The sequence below is a fragment of the Cherax quadricarinatus genome, chromosome 21, assembly GCF_038502225.1.
Source record: "Cherax quadricarinatus isolate ZL_2023a chromosome 21, ASM3850222v1, whole genome shotgun sequence".
Taxonomy (NCBI): Eukaryota; Metazoa; Arthropoda; class Malacostraca; order Decapoda; family Parastacidae; genus Cherax; species Cherax quadricarinatus.
The window spans coordinates 7,482,036-7,508,405 of record NC_091312.1 but is presented as its reverse complement, the minus strand read 5'-3'; the positions used below and the strand labels follow the sequence as shown (position 1 = coordinate 7,508,405).

Below are 26,370 nucleotides of genomic sequence, written 5' to 3'. Positions count from 1 at the left end.
AGCATTTTACATCAGTGACCTCCCAAACACATCAAAACTCCTTAAACCCATTTTATTTGCAGATGTTGTTGTTGTTGTTATTGTTATGACACTACTTGCGTCTTTGTAGCTTGATCGCTAGCGCACTCCATTCACACACTGAGGTCCGGAGTTCAAATCTCCTCTGGTACTGCTGGAAAACATTAGGGACATGTTTCCATAAGACACTTGCTGTCCCTATTCACCCATCAGTAAAATGGGTACCTGGGAGTTAGTCGACTGGTGTGGGTCGCATCCTGGGACAAAACTGACCAAATTTGCCCGCAATGCTCTGCATAACAAGGGGGCTTCCTATATAGTAGTACATATGTCATTGATGTCAGCTAGGCCTGTATACCATGTACATGTACTTGTAGTAAATAAAGATATTACTATTATTCTCTCACCCAGGGTAGTGTCCTTGGCCCACTTCTCTTTCTCCTTTACATCAGTGACCTCCCAAATGCATCTAAACTCCTTAAACTCATTTTATTTGCAGATAAGATAAGATTTCATTTGTATTTTTAACCCCAGGGGGTTAGCCACCCAGGATAACCCAAGAAAGTCAGTGCGTCATCGAGGACTGTCTAACTTATTTCCATTGGGGTCCTTAATCTTGTCCCCCAGGATGCGACCCACACCAGTCGACTAACACCCAGGTACCTATTTGCTGCTAGGTGAACAGGACAACAGGTGTAAGGAAACGTGTCGAAATGTTTCTACCCGCCGGGAATCGAACCCGGGCCCTCTGTGTGTGAAGCGGGAGCTTCAGCCACCAGGTTATTGTTATTTTTATGACACTACTTATGTCTTCTCTCATCCAGGGTAGTGTCCTTGGCCCATCTCTCTTTCTCATATACATCAATGACTTCCCAAATACATCTAAACTCTGTAAACCCATTTTATTTGCAGATATTCTTGTTATGACATTACTTATGTCTTCTCTCACTCAAACCCGACTATACTAACAGACACTGTAAATTACGAGCTACTAAAAATATCTACTTGGATAACTACCAGCAAACTTATTCTCAATATAGACAAAACCTACTTCATGCTATTTGAAAACAGCTTCAAATGTACAGTTAAATGGTTCATCCATTTCAAGACACATGGAGGACAAATTTCTATGTCTCCACCTTGATTGCAGTCTCAAATTCTAGACCCACATACAGGAAACATCCAAGAAAGTCTCCAAAATAGTAGGCATCTATTCAAAGATATGGTACTATGTATTCCAAATGGCTCTTCTTGCTCTTTACCACTCTCTCATTTACCCTTACCTTGTCATGTAGGGGGGTATTGAAACATAAAGGCTAATTGGGGAATTTAGGAGTAAGGGGTTATGTAGGCAGGGGATAGGCAGGCGAGGTGGTAGGAGAGATGATTTGCGGAGGTAGGTAATGTGAGGTCACTGGTGACTACACCTTCACCTCTCATTATCTACCCACCACCCTACTCACCCTCTCACTACTTGAAATAAAAAATAAATGAATAAATGAGTAAATAACGAGGACAGTGAATATTACTATTCTACTCAAACACGGTTTATTATTAAGCCTTTGTACAATAATATATTTGGGAACAGGAGTACATTATTGTGTTTAGATAAATGGGGTGGTATACATAAGCAGTGAGACAGGGAACACAATCAACTTGACATAAATGAATATAACTTACAATATAGTTCAGAGGAGAGTTCACCACAGGAACTAAGCCACAGGTCCCAAGACCTACACAGCACGAGTACTGCTCCAAGCCAGTACTCTACCCAATGTCTCCAACAGTCTCCTCCAGAGACTTCAGCAGCCTTCCCCAGAGCCCTGCACCCCAGCAGCAGCTCCTCTCGAATCACCTGCTCAGAGCTCTGCACACAGCAGCAGCTCTGCTCGAAGTCTCTCTGCTCAGAGCTCTGCACACAGCAGCAGCTCCACTCGAAGTCCCTCTGCTCAGAGCTCTGCACACAGCAGCAACTCCGCTCAAAGTCTCTTTCCTCAGTTGTTCCTTGGGCTTATGTTGTCCCGAGAGCACCCCTCACAATGGGGTGTGCACCATGTGTTTTGACCTGACGCCGAGATCTGACGCCAAAAGGCGTGGCTGACAGACATTTGCCAAGGCAAGGTGTGACCATATAATTAGGTCTCCCTAGAGACCTCACAACCCCAGCTGAACTACATCACATCCCCCTTTCTCCCCAATTTAAAATATCTGAGAACTAGGACAATTTGTCCTAAGTTATTAGACTACAGTGGACCCCTGGTTTACGATATTATTTCATTCCAGAAGTATGTTCAGGTGCCATTACTGAACGAATTTGTTCCCATAAGGAATATTGTGAATTAGATTAGTCCATTTCAGACCCCCAAACTTGCACGTACAAACGCACTTACATAAATACACTTACATAATTGGTAGCATTGGGAGCTGATTGTAAACCGGGGGTCCACTGTATTTTAATCCTTACCCCTTAATTCTGTTACAATACAAAGACAAAATTATACATAGCATAATACAAAATTATTCAACTACATATATTTCCCTCAACCTCCTCAACTCCCACAAGGCAGTATAATCAGTACACCTCACAGTTGACCAGCATAACAGTTGCTCTCTGGTGCAAAGCCTCCTTACCCATCATTTCTCCTTAAACATAAATATCGGGCTCCAGTGCCTTCCCTACTTCTACTAGAAATGCACTAGCCAATACTAGTCACCCTCGCACATTAACCATTGGGTCAAACCTCTCTAGGCTTCTTTGGCGTGGAAAACTTCTCCAACAGGTTGCATTCTTTCAAGTAACTGCAACTGGACCACTTCACGGCCACCAAGGTCGCATTTTCAGCACACTTCACATGCACACTTCATCATCTGAAAATCGAGGTAGGGCAGGCATCGCAGCTAAGACCCTCCATTATCCTATGCCACTATCAGGATTCACTGGCCTCATAAAACAAGGCGGCCATAATCACTGGACCGTATTCAAGGTCACCTTATTTCACACAGGTAACACTAACACTTCTGGCAAGTCAAAGTAGGCTGGAGACATCTCACATTCTTAACTGTCTCTCATGGCTGGCAGGACATCCCCGCATACCGGTCGTACAGGTAGACCAGCAAGGCAGGATACACCTCCATACCGCCCTTGATAGCAGGCTCTCTTATCCTGGCACACCAGCCAGAATCCCTCATACACCACTGCAGCATCACTGCCATCGTCTCCTCTTGAGCTAGGCAGCATCACAGCACGGCCACAGCATCGCAGCACGGTCCCAGTATCTCAGCATCACAGCACGGCCACAGCATAGCAGCACTGCTACAGCATTGCAGCATGGTTCCAGCATCTCAGCATGGCTGTATCACAGCAGCACACAGCACGGCCACAGCATCGCAGTACGGCTACAGCATTGCAGACAGCATCACAGCAGCCGACATCAGTAGTAGCAGGCTATGGTCAGTTGCTTGAGGTGAGGTGAGGTGAGGTGAGGTCACTTCAGGTCATCAACAGCAGGTGCGGTCACCCAACCCTGGCAACTGCGGAAATGGCGGTCTGCGGGTGATGGTCACAGAGGCTGGGTGACGCAGACAGACACCCACTACAATGGATGACAGACCAGGGCAGCAATACATCTACTGGGGCACATCAGCTGGGTGGCTGGGCACATCAGGTGGATAACAATCATAGGCAACTCTTCAATGAGTGACAGTTGTGGGTGAGTCTTCCAAGGCGGGCTGGGTGACTTCTCATTCCTCTGTAAATATTCAATTTCGGCCAGTAATTGCTTCACCCAAACACTGATATTCTCCACCATTTATCCAAAACCAACAACCAACTCCACCAAATATAATAATACAACCACACAATTACTCAGACACACCATCAAAAAAAGGTCAGTTAAGGTCACTAGGATTGTATCACACAGATATTTACTTTAGCTTTACACACACAAGAAAAAAAATGGTAGCAAACGGTAGTATAACATAAGTATAACTGAGCAGTCAAAAAGGCACATGGGACTGATTCCTTTTATAAAAATAATAAGAATCACCACCGCTTATACACCATGTCATGTAGGGGGGTATTGAAACGTAATGGCTAATTGGGGAATATGGGAGTAAGGGGTTATGTAGGCAGGGGATAGGCAGGCAAGGTGATAGGAGAGATGATTTGCAGAGGTAGGTAATGTGAGGTCACTGGTGACTACACCTTCACCTCTCATTACTTTACCCACCACTCTACTCACCCTCTCACTACTTGAAATAAAAATACATGTAAATGAATAAATGAGTAAATAACGGGGACAGTAAATATTACTGTTCTACTCAAACACTGTTTATTATTAAGTCTTTGTACAATAATATATTTGGAAACAGGAGTACATTATTGTGTTTAGATAAATGGGGTGGTATACATAAGCAGTGAGACAGGGAACACAATCAACTTGATGAAAATGAATATAACTTACAATATAGTTCAGAGGACAGTTCACCACAGGAACTAAGCCACAGGTCCCAAGACCTACACAGCACAAATACTGCTCCAAGCCAGTACTCTACCCAATGTTTTCAACAGTCTCCTCCAGAGACTTCAGCAGCCTTCTCCGGAGCCCTGCACCCCAACAGCAGCTCCTCTCGAATCTCCTGCTCAGAGCTCTGCACACAGCAGCAGCTCTGCTCGAAGTCTCTCTGCTCAGAGCTCTGCACACAGCAGCAGCTCTGCGCAAAGTCTCTCTCCTCAGTTGTTCCTTGGGCTTATATTGTCCCGAGAGCACCTCCCCTCAGTGGGGTGTGCACCACGTGTTTTGACCTGACACCGAGATCTGACGCCGAAAGGCGTGGCTGACAGACATTTGCCAGAACATTATACTCAAATATTAACTCTCCTCTCAAACTACTTCTTGATAACTACAACAGAACACACAGCCATAATACAAGGCACAAATCACTCTTCGATATCCCTTGTGTCCCTCCCTATGCAAAAATGCTGTAGGGCCTGAAGATCTGGAATTCATTGCCAGAACACACTAAATGGCCCCTCGCCTGCAAATTAATTTAAGGCCCTAATTAGAAATCACCTCATCACCCAAAATTAATCAGACAAACACTTTATTTGACACCTACCAGTTACTCAACTATTTATCATTTACTTCAAACTTAAAATTGTTTCAATTTCATTATTATATATTGTGCTTGATGATTACTCAACTATTTAATCATTACTTCAAATTTATAATTCTTTCAACTTCATTGTTTTAAAATGTGCTAAATTGTAATACTGTATTTTTTATATACTATATTAAAACTGTAATTATTCTCAACCAAAATTACTAAAGCCATATAGCCTGAACTAGTTGAATATTCAATTTTCTTGTGAAAAATTAGACACTTGCAACATTTGGGAATCTTTTTTGTAGACGTTTTGCCATCTAGTGGCTTTATCAATACAAATTCAAGGATGTAATTGGAAGACAGTAGAACTATATACAAAAGATGAGGTAATCAGTCCCTCAGACTTGGAGTTGGTGTGAAGAGCACTGTAGTCATGAAGATTTTGGAGCACAGGCAAGAAGGCTGGTGCTTATATACTGGTGTCAAGTGGAAAGGGATGGATTGCAGAGGAAGGCATAGTCCTTGTAGGCAGGATTCCCCAGTGGAAGTAGGTCATACCCAAGGCACGGGTTAATGGTGGTAGAAGTAGCATTAGTAGTAGCAGCAGCCATGAAGAAGGTTATGTAGATGTCTGTAGAGTATACTTGGAGAGGGTTTTGGGGCTCAGCACCCCTGTGGCCTGGTTTGTGACCAGGCCTCATGGTGGATCAGGGCCTGATCAACCAGGCTGTTACTGTTGGCTGCACGCAACCCGACATATGAACCACAGCCCGGCTGTTCAGGTACTGACTTTAGGTGCCTGTCCGGTGCCTTCTTGAAGACAGCCAGTGGTCTATTGGTAATCCTCCCTTATGTATGCTGAGAGACAGTTGAACAGTCTAGGGTCACTCACACTTATTGTGTTGTCTCTTATCTTGCCAGTGGTGCCCCTGCTTTTCATTGGGGGGATGTTGTATAGTCTGCTGAGTCTTTTGCTTTCATAGGGAATGATTTTCATGTGCAAGTTTGGTACTAATCCCTCTCGGATTTTCCAAGTGTATATAATTTTGTATCTCTCCCGCCTGCATTCTAGGGAGTACAGGTTGAGGAACTTCAAGCGTTCCCAGTAATTGAGGTGTTTTATCATGGCTATGTGTGCCACGAAGGTTCTCTGTACATTTTCTAGGTCAGCAATTTCACCTGCCTTGAAAGGTGGTGTTAGTGTGCAGCAGTATACCAGTCTAGATAGAACAAGCGACCTGAAGAGTGTCATCATGGGCTTGGCATCCCTAATTTTGAAGGTTCTTATTATCCATCCTGTCACTTTTCTAGCAGATGCGATTGATGTATAACCTTCTTCACGGCTGCTGCTACTACTACTACTACTACCACCACCACCACCACCATTAACCCGTGCCTCGGGTATGACCTACTTCCATTGGGGAATCTCGCCTACTAGTGACTATGTCCTCGTCCGTAACCTGTCCCTTTCCACCTGATGCTACTATATAAGCGCCAACCTTCTTGCCTGTGCTCCAGAATCTTCACAACTACTGTGCTCTTCCAAGTCTGAGGGACTGATTACCTCATCTTTTGTATATAGTTCTTCTGTCTTCCAGTTATGTTCTTGAATTTGTATTGATAAAGCCACTTGATGGTGAAACATCTACAATAAAGATTCCCAGATGTTGCACGTCTAATTTTTCATCTTGTCGGTATTGTATACCATTCACGTACAGTTTTCTTGTATTCACTGTAATTCACTTAATGACCATATGTAAAATTACAGCACTGTTATTGCCTTATTAATCTTATGTTAGTCTTAAGCTTGCCCGAAATACTCTGCACATAAAGGGGCTTTTGGCATCGTTGCCAAATTGTTACACTCATTTGTACGAACACGTATCATGTTAAAATAAACTTATTGTTATTGAATGGGGGTCTGTTAAATTGAGGTTTTACTGGTTAATAATAATGAGCAGCAGAATAGTATAAGTAAAAATATCATATCAATTTCTGTTTTAGATAATATAGTCATTAGGCATAGATCATATTCATCATGGAAGACTTCATTATAAAAAAATAACTTATTTAAAGTTTAGTTTTAACTGAACCTACATGTGCAATTGTTCTCAGTTATTCTGAAAGTTAAATTCCAAATTATACATTGAATGTGCTGTATTATTATTGTATGATAATGTACACTTAATTTTCATTTTCATTTCTTCAGGCTTCACAAGAATGTGTGCACAAGTATGAATTGGAGAAGCTTAGTGATGGTCTTGCTGTCTCAAAGCTTGGTCTGAATTTCAGGTTAAATCAGTCTCACTTTATTAATGGTGAACTTAAACTAAAGGTAAGAGACAGTAAATTATTTTGTTGTATTACTTATGGAATCCAAAACATAATAATTTTTTTTGTCATCATTGAATTGCAGTTGGAGCAGTCTACAGGTTACCTCATACTAATATCCCATCCTTTAGTGACAACCTGAAGAACCTAATAACTAACAAGCAGTTAAACAAAAATTATTTAGTACATGCTGGTGCCACGGCCTGGTGGCAAAACCTCTTGCTTCACACAGGGTTCAATTCCTGGCGAGGGTTGAAACATTGGGTGTGTTTCCTTACACTGTCTGTGTTCACCCATCAGTAAAAAATGGGTACCTAGGTGTTAGTCAACTGGTGTGGGTCACATCCCAGGACAAAATTGACCTAATTTTCCCAAAATGCTCTGCATAATAAGCAGCTTTATATAGAGTTGTATCTCATTGATGTCAAGTAAAAGGACACAAGTGCAACTAATGTGACATTTTATTGTAGCAACGTTTCGCTCTCCAGGAGCTTTGTCAAGCCATTACAAACAATACATGGACACAGAGGGTATATGTAGGCTTAGAGGTGCAACACTAGTGGTAGTAGTAGTGATAAAAGTTGTAGTAGTAGTAATAATACAATTAATTTGCACATGAGTAAAAAGGATATAAAAGCTATTACTTGGGTACCATAAAAATGTAGTCTCTTCTATTAATACTACAGAAGCACATTGCAGAGGATGAACACTGAAACAGGCTTTCTCTAATTTAACCTCCAATAAAAATATTTGTTTAACTTATTTTTATGCTACCCAAGTAATAGCTTTTATATCCTTTTACTCATGTACAAATTAATTGTATTACTACTATTACTACAACTTATATCACTACTACTACTACTACTATCACTAGTATTACACCTCACTCTAAGCCTATATATACCCTCTGTGTCCATATATTGTTTGTAACGGCTTGACAAAGCTCCTGGAGAGCGAAACGTTGCCACAGTAAAATGTCACATTAGTTGCACCTGTGTCCTTTTACTTTACATATTGTTGGTAATTCTGCCAAAATATATACAGTCATTGATGTTAGCTAGGCCTGTATACCTAGTACATGTACCTGTAGAAATAAAGATTACAGTGGGCCCCCCGACCTACGATATTAATCCGTTCCTGAGAGCCCATTGTAAGACGAAATGATCATAGGTTGAATTAATTTTCCCCATAAGAAATAATGGAAATCAAATTAATCCATGCAAGACACCCAAAAGTATGAAAAAAAAATTTACCAAATGAAATATACATTTTCCTACAAAAAGAAGGATACATGCACAATAGTAGAGTAGTACATGCACAATATATATTGTGCATGTACTACTCTACTAAATGAAGAATAAATGATACTTACCTTTATTGAAGATGCAGCAATGACTGATGAGACATTGTGCCCTGGGAGTGCCTTTTCCTCCTGAGTAATGTGGTCCTGTTTGGCATTTTCTTCTTAAACAGGCCTTATCACACTGTGTATGCCACTACGATTCTTAAATCTCTCAAACCAACCTTTGCTGGCCTTAAATTCAGCAATATGAGCACTAATTCCAGGCATTTTTTCCTGTTCACCTGGGTGTTAGTTGACTGGTGTGGGTTGCATCCTGGGGAATAAGTAAGTAAGTAAGTTTATTCAGGTATATACAAATACAGTTACATAGAATTATCATACATAGCAGCATATGTGTAGAGAACCTAGGACAACCCAAAAAAGTCAGACAGAGTGACTTATTTCCATTGGGGTCCTTTTACCTTATTATTATAATATAAAGGTTATAATATTTTCTGGGAGACAGTAATGGTGAAGCTGGAGGTGCTGTCCTGGGAGACAGTAATGGTGAAGCTGGAGATTTTGTCCAGGTAGTCGGGAATTATACGCAGGAATGAATACACATAAATGACCTCATAGGGGACAGGAGCCGTAGTAGGGAAACAAGTGTAGTCAAAGATAAGATAAAACCAATATTGCAAACTAGAAATACCACAGGAAATAGCAAACAAGAGGACTCCACTAGCAATAGTGAGGATATATTACCAAAAACAACTGGTGGGAGCTCCATTGTTGGTGCTAGGGAGGATAGGAATAAGACAGGGAAACATGCACCAACAGGGAATACAGTCACAGAAACCCAAGGCAAATGGAAACCAAGCCTGTGCACGTACTATGCACTTGGTATCTGCAGACATGGGAAATCTGGAAAAACAGACGGGACATGCAACTATGACCACCCTAGAAAATGCCATGCCCATATGACAACAGGAAAATGCAAACTCCCTTCCTGTAAGCCTTTTCACCCTGAACTGTGTACCTCTTCAGTACAGGAAAGACTGTGCTGTAACTTAAATTGCCAGGCACACCATCTAAAGGGGACAAAAAGATACAAAACATCCAGGCCATGGGAAAACCTGGGTAGCCACAGCCACTCAAGAGGGAGAGGTTTTTTTAGTGCCAGGAAGGAAAAAAAACTGGCAGGAAATGGCAGAAATCGTACACCAAATCCAGTCATTCCTGGAGTGGAACCACAGTCGATGGCCTCCACTCCAAACCAACAGATACAGATACTAATGCCGGAAAAAAAATCCCCCCCCCCAGTACCAACACTACCACCAGTCCGATGACATTCTTCTTTGCAAATATACAGGGTCTAAAGCCAGCAACAAACAACAAAATACCTTTCATCCGTGGACTGCTTGCAGAGGCAAAGGCAATGATAGCGGCTTTCACTGAGACCCACATAAAGGATCACTTGGACAACGAAATATGGATCCCAGGTTACAACCTATACAGATGTGACAGAGTGAACAGGAAAAAAGGGGGGGTTGGCCTGTACATTGCAAAGTCACTTGTTTGCACAGAACTGCTTAATGCCTCAAATGATGTAGTGGAAGTTTTAGCAGTAAAGGTCGAGAACCAAAACCTAGTCATTGTGGTAGTCTACAAGCCTCCGGATGCAACATCCCAGCAATTCCAGGAACAGCTGTTAAAAATTGACCACTGTCTGGAAAATCTTCCAGCTCCTGCACCCAACATCTTGCTCCTGGGGGATTTCAACTTAAGGCACCTAAAATGGAGGAATATAGCAAATAATATTGTTGCAGTAATAACACCAGTAGGCAGCTCTGATGAAAACTCACACTCACACGAGCTTTTAAATCTCTGCACAAAATTCAATTTAAACCAGCAAATAATAGAGCCTACTAGACTGGAGAATACACTAGACCTCATCTTCACTAACAATGATGATCTGATAAGAAATGTCACCATATCAAAAACAATATACTCAGATCACAATATAATTGAGGTTCAGACATGTATGCGTGGAGCCCTAGACCGACATAATGAGACTAGTCATGAGGGAGCATTCACCAAATTCAACTTCAATAACAAAAACATAAAGTGAGACCAAGTAAACCAAGTCCTAACCGATATAAGCTGGGAAGATATACTAAGCATCACAGACCCCAACTTATGCCTAGAACAGATTAACTTGGTGGCACTCAATGTATGCACAAGGCTTATTCCTCTAAGAAAAAGGAGGAGTAGATGTAAAATAGAAAGAGACAGGTGCTCCCTTTACAGGCGACGGAAAAGAATAACAGAGCGGCTAAAAGAGGTCAATATATCTGAAATGCGTAGGGAGACACTGGTCAGAGAAATAGCAAGCATCGAACTTAAGCTAAAGGAATCTTATAGGAGTCAGGAATCGCGGGAAGAACTAAAAGCCATAAATGAAATCGAAAGAAACCCAAAGTATTTCTTCTCCTATGCCAAATCAAAGTCAAGAACAACGTCCAGTATTGGGCCCCTACTTAAACAAGATGGGTCCTACACAGATGACAGCAAGGAAATGAGTGAGCTACTCAAGTCCCAATATGACTCAGTTTTTAGCAAACCGCTAACCAGACTGAGAGTCGAAGATCAAAATGAATTTTTTATGAGAGAGCCACAAAATTTGATTAACACAAGCCTACCCGATGTTATCCTGACGCCAAATGACTTCGAACAGGCGATAAATGACATGCCCATGCACTCTGCCCCAGGGCCTGACTCATGGAACTCCGTGTTCATCAAGAACTGCAAGAAGCCCCTATCACGAGCCTTTTCCATCCTATGGAGAGGGAGCATGGACACAGGGGTCGTCCCACAGTTACTAAAAACAACAGACATAGCCCCACTCCACAAAGGGGGCAGTAAAGCAACAGCAAAGAACTACAGACCAATAGCACTAACATCCCATATCATAAAAATCTTTGAAAGGGTCCTAAGAAGCAAGATCACCACCCATCTAGAAACCCATCAGTTACACAACCCAGGGCAACATGGGTTTAGAACAGGTCGCTCCTGTCTGTCTCAACTATTGGATCACTACAACAAGGTCCTAAATGCACTAGAAGACAAAAAGAATGCAGATGTAATATATACAGACTTTGCAAAAGCCTTCGACAAGTGTGACCATGGCGTAATAGCGCACAAAATGCGTGCTAAAGGAATAACAGGAAAAGTCGGTCGATGGATCTATAATTTCCTCACTAACAGAACACAGAGAGTAGTTGTCAACAGAGTAAAGTCCGAGCAGCTACGGTGAAAAGCTCTGTTCCACAAGGCACAGTACTCGCTCCCATCTTGTTCCTCATCCTCATATCCGACATAGACAAGGATGTCAGCCACAGCACCGTGTCTTCCTTTGCAGATGACACCCGAATCTGCATGACAGTGTCTTCCATTGCAGACACTGCAAGGCTCCAGGCGGACATCAACCAAATCTTTCAGTGGGCTGCAGAAAACAATATGAAGTTCAACGATGAGAAATTTCAATTACTCAGATATGGTAAACACGAGGAAATTAAATCTTCATCAGAGTACAAAACAAATTCTGGCCACAAAATAGAGCAAAACACCAACGTCAAAGACCTGGGAGTGATCATGTCGGAGGATCTCACCTTCAAGGACCATAACATTGTATCAATCGCATCTACTAGAAAAATGATAGGATGGATAATGAGAACCTTCAAAACTAGGGAGGCCAAGCCCATGATGACACTCTTCAGGTCACTTGTTCTATCTAGGCTGGAATATTGCTGCACACTAACAGCACCTTTCAAGGCAGGTGAAATTGCTGACCTAGAAAATGTACAGAGAACCTTCACGGCACGCATAACGGAGATAAAACACCTCAATTACTGGGAGCGCTTGAGGTTCCTAAACCTGTATTCCCTGGAATGCAGGCGGGAGAGATACATGATTATATACACCTGGAAAATCCTAGAGGGACTAGTACCGAACTTGCACACGAAAATCACTCACTACGAAGGCAAAAGACTTGGCAGACGATGCAACATCCCCCCAATGAAAAGCAGGGGTGCCACTAGCACGTTAAGAGACCATACAATAAGTGTCAGGGGCCCGAGACTGTTCAACTGCCTCCCAGCATACATAAGGGGGATTACCAACAGACCCCTGGCAGTCTTCAAGCTGGCACTGGACAAGCACCTAAAGTTGGTTCCTGATCAGCCGGGCTGTGGCTCGTACGTTGGTTTGCGTGCAGCCAGCAGCAACAGCCTGGTTGATCAGGCTCTGATCCACCAGGAGGCCTGGTCATAGACCGGGCCGCGGGGGCGTTGACCCCCGGAGCTCTCTCCAGGTAAACTCCAGGTATTATTCTACAATGAAGATAACATCTTATTATCATACTAAAAAGACTATCTACTACACGAGGGTTATTAAGATTATCTACAATACGAGGGTCATTACTAGGAATAAGGTAAAATTTACACGTATATTAGCTAAAAAATAGAAAATCATTCCCCTCCCTTTCTGTAGCTACATTCATCAGACACCTTTTGGCACTCTTCTTGAACTGGGTCATGCTATGACTGGCTTTGACATGTGCGGGTAGTCTGTTCTATTCCTTTATTGCTGTACAATAAAAGGTGTTTGATGCCTGGCCAATGACTGTGGGTACTACAAAGTTGTGCTCTCTTCCCCTAGTACTATGATTGCTTTGGTTCCCAATCTTGACAAAATTGACAGCAAGATAGTCTGGACACTGTTTGTGAGCAATTTTATAAACATAATTAAGGACTCCAATGGAAATAAGTTAGACAGTCCTCGATGACACACTGACTTTCTTGGGTTATCCTGGGTGGCTAACTCTCTGGGGTTAATTGTTTCTCGGTATTCTCGATAAGCCACACCAACAACAGTGCTACAGCAGCAGCAGCTGACCATGGTGCAGCAGGAGCTGACCGTAGTGCAGCAGCAGCTGACGGTGCTACAGCAGCAGCAGCAGCAGCTGACCATGGTGCTGCAGCAGCTAACCATGGTGCTACAACAGCAGCTGATGGTGCTACAGCAGCAGCAGCAGCAGCAGCAGCTGACCATGGTGCGATAGTATTTCGATAGTATTTCTCACCCTTTTGTGATTTGTTCATGACTGTAACCATGTATAGGAGTGAGGCTGATTCATTACCTTTGTAACTAGTTCAGCTATCATAACTTTGGGGTCCAGTCCCTGGACCCATTATGTACCTTTGTAAGCTTTTGACTACTGCCCACAGGATGGGTATGGGGTGCATAATAAAGATATTAAACTAACTAACCTTTTACCAAAGGGTTGGCACAAGAAAATTTCTTTGGGCTCATGGTGGCTTATTTAGCAGTTAAAGCACTAAAAACACTGGATTAATACAAAATATTCCAAATGTATGCATGGGAGTAATTGCTCTGGCTTGTAAACATTGGCACACTAACTGAAGGCAAGCCAGCTGAGGTGCACTCAGGCGGGCAGACATGTGGACATGTACTGGACAAATGCTGTAGGTCGAGGTTTTCAACATACCTCGGGGTCAAATTTTTACGTTGAATAGCATCGTAGGTCGGTTTTAACGTAGGTTTACCCGGTCTGTGACCACACCTCATGGTGGAACAGGGCCTGATCAACCAGGCTGTTACTGCTGGCTGCACGCAATCCAACGTACGAGCCACAGCCCGGCTGGTCAGGTACCAACTTTAGGTGCCTGTCCAGTGCCTGCTTGAAGACAGCCAGGGGTCTATTGGTAATCCCCCTTATGTATGCTGGGAGGCAGTTGAACAGTCTTGGGCCCCTGACATTTATTGTGTTGTCTCTTAGCGTGCTAGTGACGCCCCTGCTTTTCATTGGGGGGATGTTGCATCGTCTGCCGAGTCTTTTGCTTTCAGAGAGAGTGATTTTCGTGTGCAAGTTTGATACTTTTTTTTTTTTTTTTTTTTTTCAGGAACTTTAAGCACTCCCAGTAATTGAGGTGTTTTATCTCCATTATGCGTACCGTGAAGGTTCTCTGTACATTTTCTAGGTCAGCAATTTCACCTGCCTTGAAAGGTGGTGTTAGTGTGCAGCAATATTCCAGCCCAGATAGAACAAGCGACCTGAAGAGTGTCATCATGGGCTTGGCATCCCCAGTTTTGAAGGTTCTCATTATCCATCCTGTCATTTTTTTAGCAGATGCGATTGATACAATGTTATGGTCCTTGAAGGTGAGATCCTCCAACATGATCACTCCCAGGTTGGGGACATCGTACGTCGGGGGTCCACTGTATTATTATTATTATTATTATTATTATTATTATTATTATTATTATTATCCTTGGCCAAGCCCAGGACCCTTAAGTAACTGACTTCATTAACAGTGTGAACAGTTCCTTATTCATACAAGCTCTAACTAAACCATCAAGATTAACTGAGACACATGCAACCACAATTGATAATATCTAGACTAGCATATTAGCTTCTATCAAAACAAGGGATAATCACAGATAATACTACTGATCACTACCCCACCTTACTCATAACCAACATATGTAAGTTACCACTGAAAAATAGTAGGATCTCGTCTTGTCATGGAGACAAAATATCATTAAACAACCACACAACTGCAGTAAGTTACATTGGCTGACATAGAGAGTTTACTAATGACAGGGGTATTGATGAATGGGTTAAAATTTTTCAGCAAAAAATACAAAGCCTTTACAAGATATTATCTCACACTATGCAAAAATGCAATGCACATAAATGACCTACCAAATGCTTCGCAACTACTCAAACCCACACTATTTGCAGATGACACTACATACGTCTTCTCTCACCCGAGCCCAGTCACGCTAGCCAATACTGTAAATACCGAATTACAGAAAATATTTACCTGGACGAGTACTAACAAGCTTACTCTAAACATTGACAAAACCTACTTCATTCAGTTTGGTAACAGAGCTACAGACGTCCCTCTTAACATAATGATAAATGGATCACCCATCACAAAACTCACAGAGGGAAAATTCTTAGGAATCCACCTTGATAATAGACTCAAATTTCAAACACATATACAACAAATTTCCCAAAAAATTTCCAAGACCGTTGGCATACTATCGAAGATACGGTACTATGTTCCACAGTCAGCCCTCCTGGCCCTATATCACTCACTTATTTACCCCTATCTCACCTATGGAATTTGTGCATGGGGCTCAACAACAATAAACCATCTCAGACCATTAATTACCCAACAAAAGGCTGCAGTCAGAGTGATAACAAATTCCCACTGCATGCAGCACACTCCACCAATATTCAAAATTCTAAACCTACTCACCATACAAAACATCCATACTTATTACTGCACCTACTACATTCATAGAACACTTAACTCTGATATAAACCCTCCCCTCAAACGTCTCCTTACCAACCTCAACAGAACACATGACCATAACACAAGGCACAGATCACTCTTTGATGTTCCTCGTGTTCATCTCACGCTATGCAAAAACTCAATGCACATAAAAGGCCCTAAAATCTGGAATTCATTACCTGTGAATATAAAAGAAACACTCTCTGTTTATAAATTCAAGTCTCTTCTCAAAAATCACTTACTCACCCACAACTAAATAAATACTGAATAATTGTATCTCATAAATGTTTCTCATTATTGTATCAAACTTTTTTTTTTTTAAATACATTACCTAACAGAATACTCCATTCTATTGAATGCACATCAACACAGTAACTGACCATATGACCTGTCTTTGTAATACTCATTTGTGCTAAATTGTTATCTGTTTACAATAATGTTTTTACCACTGAATATATCATTGCTTAGTTAATGTTAAGTTAATTTTAAGCCTGCCCATAATGCTCCGCATACAAGGGGCTTTGGCATGCTGCACTGTAATAACTGTATTCCTTTGTACTTCCCTGTATCATGTTCAAATTAATAAATAAATAAATAAAGATCTGGAATTCACTACCTGAACCAGTAAAGGATCTCCAAACTACTTATAAATTTAGGACTTAGCTTAAAAATCATATCATCTCTCTATACTAACTTAACCAACCAAAACTTCTAATCAGTTTGAAGCATCTTCTCAAATATTATATTATATGACCTTTAGTCTATTAAACACCTGCCAATCCATAAAATATTACTGTTTGAACCATTATTTGATATATTGTTTCTATTACGTGCAACTTCAAGATTATTATTCTTATAAACCTCCACCTTGACTACCTCACATTGGTGTTAAGATTAAATAAAGATTTTAATACAAGTTAACCACTCTTATCTTGTCTAGATTTAAGTAGTTATTATGTACTAGGATTAGCCTGCCCAAAATGCCCCAGCATGATTGTGGCTTTGTTTGTACTTAGCAAACCAGAATTGTAATTACACATTGTAACCTTTATAAAGAAATAAAATCTTTATATTTTAATTTTATCTTAAAACTAAGCAGATCACAGCAAAGAGACTAGGTAGTCCATGGCTAACAAATAGTATCCTTGGGTCCATTGATAAGAAACATTTTTTTTTCAACAAACCGGCCATATCCCACTAAGTCAGGGTGACTTAAAAAGGAAAACGAAAGTTTCACTTTTTACAATTTAGTAATTTTTACAGGAGAAGGGATTGCTAGGGATTATTAGCTTTTGGCATGTTAGTCGCCTCTTATGACATGCATGGCTTACAGAGGAAGAATTCTGTTCCATGTCCCCATGGAGATAAGAGGAAATAAAGAAGAACAAGAACTATTAAGAAAATAGAAGAAAACCCAGATGGGTATGTATATACTATATGCATATACATGCATGTGTAGTGTGGCCTAAGTGTAAGTAGAAGTAGCAAGATATACCTGGTATCCCATGTGTTTCTGAGACAGAAAAAAAGACACCAGCAATCCTACCATCATGTAAACCAATTACAGGTTTCTGTTTCACACTCAATTGGTAGGATGGTAGTACCTCCCTGAGTGGTTGCTGTTTAACAACGTACTACCTAGCAAGAAACATATTTATGAAAAACAATATAGATTAGGCTTAACCCCTTCAGGGTCCAAGGCCAAAATCTGAAGTTGTGCTCCAGTGTCCAAGAAATTTTGAAAAAAAAAAAAAAAAAAATTATTTTTTCTTACAGAATTAAAGAGTATATTTTTGTGAAGGTAATAAGACAAAAAAAAAAATTTCTGATCAGTACTTGCCGAGATACAGCAGTGGGAAGTTGCGGCAACATCAGTGACTTCCGCAAAATCCCATTTTTTTATTTTATGTTTTTTATACTTTTTTCTTTTCTTTTCTAATTTTTTTATTTTTATAATAACATTTGTGGCCTGTGAGACCAGCATAATGTATATTGTATAAGTGTACACTCATTGTATTCAACACAATAACTGCACTAATTTGTTTATCATTATATTGCTTACAAAACTTGTTTACAAGTTTATTGTAAACAAAATGATGAAAATATTAGTGCAGTTATTGTGTTGAATACAACAGTACCATATGGTACAATGGTGCTATAGGGTGCAATGGTACCATATAGTACAATGACACCATATGATACAATGGTACCATATGGTACAATGGCACCATTTGGTACAATGGTACCATATGATACAATGGTACCATATGGTGCAATGGTACCTTATGGTACCATATGGTGTAATGGTACCATATGGTACCATATGATGCAATGGTACCATATGGTACATTGTACCATACAGTACAGTGATACCATATGGTTCATTGTACCATATGGTACTGTTGTATTCAACACAATAAACACACTAATATTTTCATTATTTTGTTTACAATAGTTGTTTACAACAAAATATGCAAAAATGTTGTATATTAGTAATGTTCTATTATACATTTACAAGTGTACAGGAACTTGACGCGTTCCTTGAGGTGGATGACAAAGCACTTTGTCTCCGAAACTGGAGAGTCAGTAGCTAGCTTGCGTCACCACTCACACAGTCTTGGCTGGTGTCTCATGCCACCAACACCTATTGACCATATGGTACACGGTATCATATGTTACAGGGTACCGTATGGTACATTTTACTATATGGTATAGGGTACCATGCAGTACAGGATAACATATGATGCAGGGTACCATATGGTGCAGGGTACCATATGGTACAAGGTACCATATGGCACAGGGTACCATATGGTACAGAGTACCATACAGTACAGGACACCATATGGTACAGATACAGGTATCAATATGGATATAAGTCACCCTGACTTTTTTGGGTTATCCTAGGATTTTATACGTATGCTGCTATGTATGATAATCTACGTAATTGTATTTCTGTACACCTGAATAAACTTACTCAAGTGCATGTGGCATCATAAGTAAGTTTATTTAGTTATACACAAATAAAGTTACATAGAATATCATACTTAGCAGCATATGTTTGGAGAACCTAGGATAACCCAAAAAAGTCAGACATACTTATTTCCATTAGGGTCCCTGTACCCTGTACCATATGGTATAATGTACCATATGGTACAATGTACTATATGGTACATTGTACCATATGGTACCACTACCATACAATACCATTGTACCATATGATACCATTGTATGACATGGCACCATTGTACCATATGGTACCATTGTACCATATGGCACAATGGTACCATATGGTTCAAAACCATAGAATTCGTCTTCTGGTGGCCTGGTGGTTAACGCTCTCGCTTCACACGGTGAGGGCCTGGGTTCGATTCCCAGCCAGAGTAGAAACATTGGATGTGTTTCTTTCAACCTGTTGTCTATGTTCCCCATCAGTAAAATGGGTACCTGGGTGTTAGTCGACTGGTGTGGGTCACATCCTGGGACACTGACCTAAGGAGGCCTGGTCACAGACCGGGCCGCGGGGGCGTTGACCCCCGGAACTCACTCCAGGTAAGCATTTGGAAATTTGGAAATCCAGGTATCTCCACTTCCATCAGTCTTAGAACTATAAGTTGTGAAGAGGAGAGTCAGAATTCGCCCGGAGAGTGAGTGGGGAGTGAGAGCTTCCTTGCTGCCAGGCACAATGAACAAAGCTACTTTGTCGGCGTTCCCACAATGCCATGCGGGCGTCCAGATTTTTTCTATGGTGTGCACACTGACCACCCAGACCCATTCTCTCAGATGTAGGCCTACCAGCCTTCTTGCGCTAAATTTGACGCCGCTAGAATTTTGGCATAGATCTACGGTTTGGACCCTGAACGTAAAGCCGTAGATCTACGGGACGGACCCTGAAAGGGTTAATAACTTAAGAACAAATCAAAAACTATACATCGGTACTTACTAATCTAATAATGAAGTTTCAAGAACAGTATTATTCTAGCAACTTTAATTAAATAAAATGTGGGGAATAATTTACCTGCATGAACCTCATTACATTCATACCAGTAATTTAATGAAGGCAACAAAGATAACTATTACTTACCAATTGTTACAATTCTGAGGCATTTAGGAATATTTTGAGACACCCTAGGTCACAAGGAGAATGTCTCCCTTCAAAACCCACTACCCTCACACATTCTCACATCTACTCTGGACCTATAAATATTAACATTAAATTTAATAAACACAACCAGTAATTCTGGTAATAATATTTATATTAAAATTACGTGGACTGTATCATTAGCTTAGACTGATGGAAGGAAGGAGGGGGTGGGATACATGTATTTATACATCACATGAGAAAATTTTTATATGTTACCACCACTTACCAAATTTGTCTGGAGGTCTCCTGATGCAGCTAGATCACCCACAACCCCTGCCTAGATATGAGGAACCTAACTGGCCAGAAGTTCAACATATAAAGTGCAGTATACTTAGCTGTGGTGGATGGCTCCTTAAAATCCCCTTTCACCATATAATTTCCAAGTCCTGCCAAGTCACTGTTTTCACACATTCTACAGGACTGTAACTCTGATTTTTCTTGCTCCTATTTGGGAAGCTTAAACCCCATTTAGCCTTTAGAGCCTCTGAAGAATTCCCACAAATTTCAGTGCGGTCTTGTTCCTCAAATTCCAATATGGCATCCTCTCCCACCCAATGCTACTTGTTTGCTGGTTCCCTTTTTCATTCCCAAATTAATTTTAAACAAACAGTAATGCATTTCATTGAATTATATGCTAAAATTACGCACTACGGTTTCGGAAAATTCTAAATTTTCCACATAAAAGGTGATATGAAAAAGACCTGGAAAACACTCTTCCCAAATTCTGGGATCTCTATTATTGACCAAAACTAGAAATATTGTCCTAACTAAACCCATCCAGCTTGCTAAAATAGCCAATACACTAAATGATTTCTTCTCTATTACAAGATGAAGTCTAGATAGCAAAATCCCAAGTTCTAATGCCCAAGTGAGTAAGTGCCTTACTGAAAGTTTTCCAAACTCACTCTATCTAGCTCCAGCTAATCCTACTGAGGTCACTTGGGTAATAATTTCAGTGAAAAACAAGGCAGAAAACTTAGCATATTTGCCACCACTAATGTACAGAACAGCAGCTCATGTGTTGTCACCCATCCTTTCAACATTGTTCAACAAATTGTTAGAAACCAAAACTTTCCCAGAAAAACTTAAGATAGTAAGGGTTACCCAAGTACATATAGAAGGAGACCCAACAAATGTAAATACTTATAAGCCAATATCTGACTTAGCATTGTTATCTAAAATCTTCGAAAAGTTAATTCATAAGTGAATTTACTCTTTCCTAGTGTAAAGAATTGAAACATTTATGCAACATATGGGAATCTTTATTGAAGAAACGTTTCCCCACAAAGTGGCTTCATCAGTCCAGTACAAAGTAGCAATGGGTAAGGAGAGGAGATTGAGGTAATCAGTCCCTCAGCCTGTAATCGATGTGCTCAGTCCATCACTCTTGTAGGAAGTACAGCATAGGGCCAGAGAAGTGGCTTATATACGGCAGTCAGGTGAGTCGAAGCAGGAGGAGGCGGGATCACAGTGGGACCTTCCACTAGTGTTAAGTAGGTCATTGTCCAAAGGTTGGACAAGTGTTGAAGAAGTCTTTGCACCAAGATCCCATGATGTTGCAATGTCTGACAGATGTGATGAATGGTTTTGAAAACCGACAAGTTGAAGAATTGAGACACTTATGCATGTTTCTTCAATAAAGATTCCCATATGTTGCACAAGTGTCTCAGTTCTTCAAGTTGCCGGTTTTCAAAACCATTTATTTATTTATTTATTTATTTATTTATTTATTAATTTGAACATGATACATAGAAGTACAAGGAAATACAGTGGTTAAGTGTAACATGCCAAAGCCCCTTGTATGCAGAGCATTATGGGCAGGCTTAAAATTAACTTGATTAACTAAGCAATGATATATTCAGTGGTTAAAATTGTTGTAAACAGTTAACAATTAAGCACAAATGAGTATTTCAAAGACAGGTCATATGGTCATTTACTGTGTTGCTGTGCATTCAGTAGAATGGAGTATTCTGTTAGGTAATGTAATTAAAAATAAAGTTTGATTGGGTCACAGGTTTAACATTTATGAGATTCAATTATTCAGTATTTATTTAGTTGTGGGTGAGTAAGTGATTTTTAAGAAGAGACTTGAATTTATAAACAGACAGTGTTTCTTTTATATTCACAGGTAACAAATTCCAGATTTTTGGGCCTTTTATGTGCATTGAGTTTTTGCATAGAGTGAGATGGACACGAGGAATATCAAAGAGCGATCTGTGCCTTGTGTTATGGTCATGTGTTTTGTTGGGGTTGGTAAGGAGACGTTTGAGGAGAGGGTTTATGTCCGAGTTGAGTGTTCTATGTATGTAGTAGGTACAACAATAAGTATGGATGTTTTGTATGGTGAGTAGGTTTAGAATTTTGAATATTGGTGGAGTGTGCTGCCTGTAGTGGGATTTTGTTATCATTCTGACTGCAGCCTTTTTGTTGGGTAATTAATGGTCTGAGATGGTTTATTGTTGTTGAGCCCCATGCACAAATTCCATAGGTGAGATAGGGGTAAATAAGTGAGTGATATAGGGCCAGGAGGGCTGACTGTGGAACATAGTACCGTATCTTCGATAGTATGCCTACGGTCTTGGAAATTTTCTTGGAAATTTGTTGTAGTATATGTGTTTGAAATTTGAGTCTATTATCAGTGTGGATTCCTAAGAATTTTCCCTCTGTGAGCTTTGTGATAGGTGATCCGTTTATCATTATGTTAAGAGGGACATCTGTAGCTCTGTTACCAAACTGAATGAAGTAGGTTTTGTCAATGTTGAGAGTTAGTTTGTTAGTCCTCATCCAGGTAGATATTTTCTGTAATTCGATATTCACAGTATTGGCTAGTATGACTGAGCTTGGGTGAGAGAAGACGTATGTAGTGTCATCTGCAAATAGTGTGGGTTTGACTAGTTGCGATGCATTTGGTAGGTCATTTATGTAAACGAGAAAGAGAAGAGGGCCAAGGACACTTCCCTGTGGGACACCAACTGTAATTGGCTGTGCAGAGGAGTTTGCTCCATTTGTGTACACATATTGGCTTCTGTTGCTGAGGTATGACTTTAGGTAGTTGAGGGAGTGCCCTCTTATACCATAGTGCGACAATTTTGTGTGGAGCAAGTCGTGGTCAACTGTATCAAAAGCTTTACGTAAATCAATGAAGATTCCCAGTGGGACTTCTTTTTTCTCTATTGCAGTGTATATTTGTTCTAGCATGTGTATAATAGCATTATTCGTATTTTTATTAGGCCTGAACCCAAACTGACAGGGGTTGAGTATGTTGTGGGAGATGAGATAGGAATAGATTCTCTTATGAATTAATTTTTCAAAGATTTCAAAGAGATGGTGTAAGTTGGATATTGGCCTATAGTTATTCAAGTCTGTTTGGTCTCCTCCTTTATGGATCGGGGTAACCCTCGCTATTTTGAGAACTGTAGGGAAGGTAGAGGATTCGATGGATTTGTTAAAGAGTGTTGCAATAATTGGTGACAGCACTTGTAACGCTTTTTTGTATATAAAGGGTGGTAAGGTATTTAAGTCTCCTCGCTTGTTTTTTAGTGTGTTGATAATAAGGGAGACTTCTGTTGGGTTAGTCGGAGCTAGGAACATTGTGTTTGGGTAGTTGCCAGTGAGGTAGTCATTGGGTGGGGTATTTGAGCTTGGGATTTTATTGGCAAGGTTTTTTCCTATGGTGGAGAAGAAATCATTGAGTCTGTTTGCTGTTTCAGTTGGTGGGAGTTGGGGTTCATCTGGTTTTGTTAGCTCAATTGCGCTGTTTCGTGATATCTTTTTTGTTCCTAGAATTTCTGATAGGGCTTTCCAGGTCTTTTTTATATCACCTTTTCAGCTGGATAATCTGTTCTCATAATACAATATTTTTGCCCTTTTTATCAGGCTGGTTAGGATTGATGAGTAACAAAAATTATTAATACTTTCGTCAATATCTGTATAGATTTCTAGCTCAGTGTGCCAGTCAATGTTTGTCACTGCTGTTGTGAAGTTATTAATGGCTGCCTCATTGTGAAGTCTGAAAGTGACTTTAGTAGTGTCTTGGGGTAATTTGCCTAGATTAGTTATGAGGAAGGTAGGGTAGTGGTCTGTGGTATTATCTGTGATTATGCCTGATTTTAAAGGGGATATGGTGTTGGTTCAGATGTGGTCTAGTAGGGAAACACTAGTCTCTGTAATTCTTGTAGGTTTTGTTACTGATGGTGTCAACATGCAGTTACTCAAAGTGTTTGTGAATTCAGTAATGTGTGGGTCCTGGTCTTGCAGGAGATTTATATTGAAGTCACCTGAGAGTAGTAAGTGATCTTTATTCATGCGTGCATCAGTTATCATACCTCCTTGGTTTTCACTAAAATGGCTAATGTTTGACTATGTTACTCTGTAGATGTTTATCACTGTGAGAGGTTTTTGTAGGTATTTGGATTTGAATTTAGCTATTATATATTCCCCATGTTCATCCCTTGTGCAAGTATTAGTGATACACTCTAGTTGGTCTGAGTAGTATACAGCTGTGCCACCCCCTTGTTGATCTGGCTTACAGTTGTGTATGACTGTGTAACCAGGAATGGCATAAACATCTGTAGTATCAGGCTTTAGCCAGGTTTCGGTGAGAGTAATGATGGACATACTGGCATGCAGGGAATTTAGTAATGCTATGAGGTCATCATAATGTTTGCTTAAAGATCTGATATTGTAGTTAAAGACAGTTATGTTGTTGTTGGCTCTGAGAAGTGCCTTTGATTGTTTTGCTGTGTAGTAATTACAGTTACTGTTTGATTCATTTAAGTCATTCAATAAGAGGTTGGTATCAGGATCAATGCTTGTAATCATAAGATTTATAGTGAATCTATAGTTAGAATTAAGTATAAGACAAAGTAAATATTCTAAAGCTAAAAAAATAGCACCTGAATTATTTTAACAAATGTATAAATATGAGCTAAGGTAATTCTTTAAAGCTAAAATAAAGGAGACAATATAAAAGGGACTAATATAAGTTGTGGTGAACAATAAAGTGGTAATCAAATAAATGAGCTAGGGAATATAATGGCAAAATAGTGAACTTATTACTCTTTAGCACCTGAGAATAGCACCTTGATTATTTTAACAATTGTGAATATATGAACTAAGGTAGTTATATAAAGCTAAAATAAAGTAGAAAATATATAAGGGACTAAATTAAGTAATGGTAAACAAAGTTCAGTGGACAGATAGTCACCACATCAGATAGTCATCACATCTGTCAGACACTGCAACATCATGGAATCTTGGTACAAAGACTTCTTCAACACTTGTCCAACCTTTGGACAATGCCCTACTTACATTAGTGGAAGGTCCCACTGTGATCTCACCTCCTCATGCTTCGACTCACCTGGCTGCAGTATACAAGCCACCTCTCTGGCTCTATGCTGTACTTCCTACAAGAGAGATGGACTGAACACATTGATTCCAGGTTGAGGGACTGATTACCTCAATCTCCTCCTCTCCTTACCCATTTCTACTTTGTATTGGACTGATGAAGCCACTGTGTGGCTAAACGTTTCTTCAGTAAAGATTCCCGTATGTTGCATAAGTGTCTCAATTCTTCACCTTGTCAGTTTTCAAAACCATTCATCACACTCTTTCCAAGTGTCTTACAATGTACTCAACCACTGACAGTTTGGTTTCAGGCCAAGAAAAAGTACAATTGATGCAGTTGTAAAAATGCTGGACTTACTTTATGCAGCTCTTGAAAGTAATAAATATCCTCTGGGCCTCTTCATAAGCCTTAGGAAACCTTTCAGTACTATGGAACACAATATTCTGCATCTTAAACTAGAGCTTTATGGTATCATACTTAAAATTCTGTCCTAACCCCTAAATGGTCCAAATGTATATATACATTCTCTCCCCCAGTGTCTCGAATACAGTGGACCCCCGCCTTACGAACGCATCGCCTTACGTTAAATCTGCCATATGAAGCATTTGAATGCAAAAATTTTGCCTCGCCTCATGATAAAAAACTTTCCTTACGTGATTCGTCCGGGACGCATCCCACGTGTGGCCTCAGCTGCCCCATGGGTGCCAGTGTTTACAAGCCAGCCAGTGCGGTCACATCCACGCATACATTCGGTACATTT

At 40.4% G+C, this 26,370-nt stretch overlaps 1 protein-coding gene and 1 long non-coding RNA gene across 5 annotated transcripts in view; one reads left to right on the top strand and one right to left on the bottom strand.

Moving 5' to 3' along the window:
- Positions 1-26,370, top strand: part of LOC128689082 (cell adhesion molecule 1) — a 109,223-nt gene that overhangs the window by 72,138 nt on the left and 10,715 nt on the right. For both annotated transcript variants that reach the window (XM_053777165.2, XM_053777164.2), the window contains exon 5: positions 7,334-7,459. In XM_053777165.2, the coding sequence (XP_053633140.1) occupies positions 7,334-7,459 (126 nt within the window). The remainder of the gene's footprint in view (positions 1-7,333; positions 7,460-26,370) is intronic.
- The window catches only part of LOC138853021 (uncharacterized), an 82,532-nt gene continuing 57,711 nt past the window's right edge, over positions 1,550-26,370 (bottom strand). For 2 of the 3 annotated variants that reach the window (XR_011392256.1, XR_011392257.1), the window contains exons 2-3: positions 8,828-9,071; positions 1,550-5,055 (exon numbers count right to left, since the gene is read on the bottom strand). This is a non-coding gene — a long non-coding RNA (uncharacterized lncRNA). The remainder of the gene's footprint in view (positions 5,056-8,827; positions 9,072-26,370) is intronic. The other variant, XR_011392258.1, reaches the window with a different exon arrangement.